General features: G+C 56.0%; 1 protein-coding gene across 3 annotated transcripts in view; it reads right to left on the bottom strand.

The window, feature by feature from the left end:
* Positions 1-3385: 3385 nt before the first annotated feature.
* Positions 3386-5271, bottom strand: part of DCAKD (dephospho-CoA kinase domain containing) — a 37331-nt gene continuing 35445 nt past the window's right edge. For all 3 annotated transcript variants that reach the window (XM_017549391.2, XM_017549390.2, XM_017549389.2), the window contains exon 5: positions 3386-3795. In XM_017549391.2, the coding sequence (XP_017404880.1) occupies positions 3504-3795 (292 nt within the window). In that variant the 3' untranslated portion in view covers positions 3386-3503. The remainder of the gene's footprint in view (positions 3796-5271) is intronic.

Here is a 5271-nt window from a genome sequence, read left to right as displayed (position 1 = left end):
AAGGAGCTGGACAGCAACCTATGGCACCGCATCACCTCCTTCGTTTTGCTCCTTCTTTCTCACCATGTGGCGGGGAGGGTCTCCCTGCCCACTCCTATATGCCCACATGACCTGAAGTCATCACTGCCACCACATTCCTCCTCCTGCCCTAAGACTGTTTCCTTCTGACCTAAAGTGCCTTTGTGAGAACTAGAGGCGCTCAGCAGACACAGCCATCCTACTTCCATTCAACTTCTAGCCACGGAGGCTCATCATGGAATGTCCCAAACCTTCCCCTGCCTCTCCCACCCCACATGAGGAGAGAGATAGAAGGAACATCTGAAGAAGAGCTGTCAATTACTAAAGAGCCAAACTGTATTAATAGGAGCAGTGAAGATAGCGGGAGGAGCACTGTACTGGGAGTCCAGAAACTTGATGGTTGCACCTGTTGGCTACTTGGGCCCCGGCTCAACCTCTGAGCCTCTGTAAAATTCTGGACCTGTCTCCCTCACTCAGCTGGGAGATTTCAAGGAGATAAGTGAACGCTGCGAATTACCCTCGGGCCAGCTGGGCCTGGGAGTGCCATTCGTCCCCCGCCAGAAGGCGCGCGCGTCTGCACCCTCACTGGTGTCGTGACTGCTCCGTGCCGCCAGGTGCTGAGGCCCAAAGTGAGGGAACGCAATGCAGAGGCTGCAGGGTCCCCTGCCCGTCACCGTCGCGGTAGGTGGGGTGGGGGACACACCTCTTGGCACCCGGGACCCGCAGCTCAGGTTCAGAGGACTTGGGCGACCAACGCAGCTTTCAAATTAGCGGCCGGAGTCAGGCAGAGCCTCCGCGCCTACCCGGCCTGAACTCCCGCCACTAGGCAGAAGTCGGAGGCCGCTCGCGGCGGGAGAGGAGGAAAGTTAGGAGCAGCTCGGTGAGTGCCCGCCGCCGAGGCCGGCCCAGCTCGGAAGGGTGCTGCCACCTGCCGGCCGAACGGGAGGCTGCCGGCTCGTGCGCGGGCCTGGGTCCCAAAGGTCCGACCTCTGCAGCTGCTGAGCGACCTCAACCTCGAGCCCCCTTCGGAGAAAGCAGGCCTTCTTTTAAGGCCACCTTGGACTTCCAAGGCTGGGAAGGGCAACCCGGGGCAGGGAGGAAAAGGAGCTGGAGAGGGAGCTGTGGCGAGGCCTGGGCAGGGCAGGGCTGAATTTGAGGTTTCTCCACACCTGCCATCCTCTGACATTAATTTTTTTTTTTTTTTGAGATGAGTCTCACTTGTCACCCAGGCTGGAGTGCAATGGTGCGATTTCAGTTCACTGCAACCTCCGCCTCCCAGGTTCAAGCAGTTTTACTGCCTCAGCCTCCCCAGTAGCTGGGACTACAGGTGCCTGATACCATGCCCAGTTAATTTTTATATTTTTGGTAGAGATAGGGTTTTGTCATACTGGCCAGGCTGGTTTTGAACTCTTGATCTTGTGATCTGCCCACCTTGGCCTCCCAAAATGCTGGGATTACAGGTGTGAGCCACCATGCCTGGCCATCCTCTGACATTCTTGCTTCAAACTCAGATCAGGGACGAAGTTAATTCTCTGGAACTTTACAGTGTGCTAAAGGTTTTCAGTGTCCTCCACTATGAAGCCTCATGATGCATGAGTAGAAACTAAAGGCAGGAGGTCACATGGCAAGCGGAGCCGGAACCTGAGCCCAAGCCCCAACCATAGGCTCTGGCTCCCTCTGACAAGAGACTCAAGGAACAGGAGAGTTCAGAAGCCCGGCTCTGCAACCTAAACCAAATCCCTCCATCTTCCTGAGCCTGGGATGGAAATACTCAATGTTATGTTAACTAGAGGGTCTTACACATCCGGCAGTGCCTGGCATGCTCAGGAAGTGCCATTTCTTCAGTTATTGGGGTAACAGGGCACTATGGGGGTCCATATCTTCCCTCCTCTTTCCCCTCCTGCTGGGTCGCACCAAACTGAGGAAGCAGCAGGCTCCTGCCACTCTCATCCTGCCTGGCCACCTCCCGGCAGCTCACCACTGCCTTATCCAGCCCTTCCTTGCCTCCTTAGGGGTTTGTAGTAAGTTAATGAGCTAGACTCTGAGCACAACGTTCCAGGAAAGGGGGCAGTGAGTATGGCCACCACAACATTCACATCCATCACACTCATTTCTGGCCTTAATAGGCTGTTGGCTGCAGGATCGACACATCAGCAGGTCTGCAGGCCCTGGCACGGAAGGCTGATGTCTGCGCTGGTCTAACTGGGTTGGGGAAGGCAGATGGGGAGGCGGGGCAAGAAGGTGGCGCTGCCCCAGCCCTCCACCCGCCTCCCACAAAGGTGCCTTGGGCCTGGCTGCAGTCCACTTGGAACCCAGGAAGAAGTCTGACAGCGAGTGTACCTCCTGGGGCCCTCACCTCCCCCTGGGCTCTGGGAGGAGTCCAGCCCAGTGGGGGAAGAAGCCAAGTCTGGGAACCTTGGTTAGTCTGGGGCATTTCAGATCAACACACTTTATTAAGCACCAACAGCGAACCAGGCTCTGCGCTAAGAACACAGAATGAATAAGACACTGTCCCTGTCCCCAGAGGGCTTACAATCTAGTAGGAAAAACCAGGCAGCTTTTGGCTAATTATTGTACTATCAGATTAAGGTGAAATGTTGAGGGGGAGTTGGTATCCTAGACCACCTAACCCAGCCTGGGGCTTCAGACAGTGCCTGAACTGAGAGCTGGTGGTAAGTTAAAAAAAAAAGAAAAAGAAAATAAAAGGTATCCCAGGCTAGGAGCAGCAGGTTGAAGGCACAGAGCCAAGAAACAGCAAGCATGGTGCACACAGAGTACCAACAGGTCCAGGTGAGAGCAGGGGTGGGAGGCATGAGCGGGGTGTGGGAGCACTGCACAAACTCCACGTGGGGAGGTGGGGGTCTCCAGAAGAGGCCCGGCCCTGCTTGGCTACAGCGTTATCCACAAGAGAACCCTCACTGCATGCTGGCCAGGGCTCAGCCTAGGGGAGGGCCTTACTGACTGAACGTGGAAACCCTTGCTCCAACGGGATTTCTCGTGGTCCACTGAGGAGGTTTAGGCCATGACGGGGCAGGTGCTCACAGAGGGTTCAAGCCCAGTGAACCCTTGGCTTCCCAGCGCTGGGGAGGGCCGCAGAGACAGTGTTCCCTAGCCCCGCCCACAGAAATGTATGGCAGTCTCTTGCTTTCACACACCATCAGGATTGCTGTTCTGCAGGTGGTGCTTGGGGAAGGTGGGAAGGACAGCAGGCTGTTTCTTGGCCTCAGATAGGATGTACTCCAAAGAAGGGATGGCCTGTCGCAGGGGCCCAGCCCCGATTCAGAGCATCCGTGTGTGTGTGTGTGTGTGTGTGTGTGTGTGTGTGTGTGTGTGTGTGTGTGTGTGTGTGTGTGTGTGTGTGTGTGTGTGTGTGTGTGTGTGTGTGTGTGTGTGTAGAGGGGACTGGGAGGAAACAGGAAGTGTTACCTGGCTTCGGCCTCCAAGGAGACAGATGGAGGCCTGGGCTCCCTGCCTTGAGTGCCCCGCTAGGCGTAAGGCAGAAGGTAGTGGGTGAGCAGGTAGAGGAGGATGGCAACGCCAGCCAGCCCCGTGAGGACCCCCAGCCTCAGCGGCAGGTACTCCAGGGAGCGCTCCAGCTCGGCGTGCAAGAGGATGATCTGGCGTTTGGTGACGCTCCACTCGCCCGAGTTGTCTAGGACATGGCGGGCCATGCGGGCCTTCTCTGTCAGGGGCAGCTGGGCATTGATGCGAGCCTCTGCATCCTTGCGGTTCAGGCTGTTCCGCCGCATCAGCCGCACCAACTGTGTGTCCCGGTCGCTAAGGACAGGGCAAAAGGGCACTGTAGGTCCCTGACTCCCTCTCACTCCAGTTACAGGGGTAGGCAGCCCTGCCTGGCCCAGCTGGAGCACAGCGAGGGGACTGGATCTTCCCTCCAACCCTACCCTGCTGGGGGTTACTCAGAGTCCCACCACCAAGGAAGGAGGCCTGGGCACTCACTGGCGGCCTCCCACCCCGCCCACTCGCTGTGAGAATCCCAGAGCTCTATGGGATACCGAAAGCCCTTTAATACCGACGAGGAGGAGAACTTCGGGCACAGCTCTTTTTTTGCCATCTGGGGTCTCTTCACTTTGTTACTAGACCTGAGACTCCCCAGTCATAAGATGGGAAGATTTCATCACCTGGAACCAGCTACATCCTGGATCTCTGGATGGGTGACCTTTACCGAAAGGCCTATGCCTGTGAGCTAGACGCTTCCGGCAGTGCCCCTGGGGGCCGGTGCCTGCAGTATCCAAAAGATCTCCTTGAGCCACCACAAAGACCCTCTCCTTGCTGCCGTGCCCCTCCCCTGAACATTTTAGAGCACAAGGACTGTGCTGACATGGTATCTGTTGTGCTTAATGCCACTGATGATGTGGGACAGACCAGCCCCAGCTGCTTCAAAGAGGATCGAGGACATGAGAACTGGTTCCTCTTAGTTGTGGGACAGGACTTTGCACTGCAGATTAAGTTGAGCAATACCAAATCTCCCAACTCCAAGAGAAATTCAAAGAATATCTTCGTCACCCACCCTAAGATCACCATCTGGGTCCTTCCTTAGGGAAATCCCTCTTGCCTTGGGCTACAGTCAGTCCTCTGGAATGGGGTCACAGCTAACACCCCTCTAGCTCTCAGAGCTACCTCAGCCCCTCAATGGGGACAAGAGCAGAAAGGGGTGCAGCAGCTGTTTCTACCATTTGGGGTCTTTCTGCTTTGTCACTAGGCCTGGGTTTTCCTAGTTCTGAAAAGGAAGGGTTTGATCACTACAGTTTGGTTCCTTCTTCCTTCTTTTTTTTGAGACAGAGTCTCACTCTGTCACCCAGGCTGGAGTGCAGTGTCACCCAGGCTGGAGTGCATGATCTTGGCTCACTGCAACCTCCCACCCCCCGGGGTTCAAATGATTCTCCTGCCTCAGCCTCCCGAGTAGGTGGGATTACAGGGGTGTGTCACACCATGCCCGGCTAATTTATTTTTGGAGACGGAGTCTTGCTTGCCTGGACTGGAGTGCAGTGGCGCAATCTCTGCTCACTGTAGTCTCCGCCTCCTGGGTTCAAGAGATCTTCCTGCCTCAGCCTCCCTGAGTAGCTGGGATTACAGGCACGCAACACCAAACCCCGGTAATTTTTGTATTTTTAGTAGAGACGGGGTTTCACCATGTTGGCCAGGCCGATCTCAAACTCCTGATTTCAGGTGATCCACCCGCCTCGGCCTCCCAAAGTGCTGGGATTAGAGGTGTGAGCCACCATGCCTGGCCTT

The sequence above is a fragment of the Cebus imitator genome, unplaced genomic scaffold (genome assembly GCF_001604975.1).
Source record: "Cebus imitator isolate Cc_AM_T3 unplaced genomic scaffold, Cebus_imitator-1.0 Scaffold217, whole genome shotgun sequence".
Lineage (NCBI taxonomy): Eukaryota > Metazoa > Chordata > Mammalia > Primates > Cebidae > Cebus > Cebus imitator.
The sequence above is the reverse complement of the archived record's forward strand: the minus strand, read 5'-3'. Positions and strand labels throughout refer to the sequence as shown.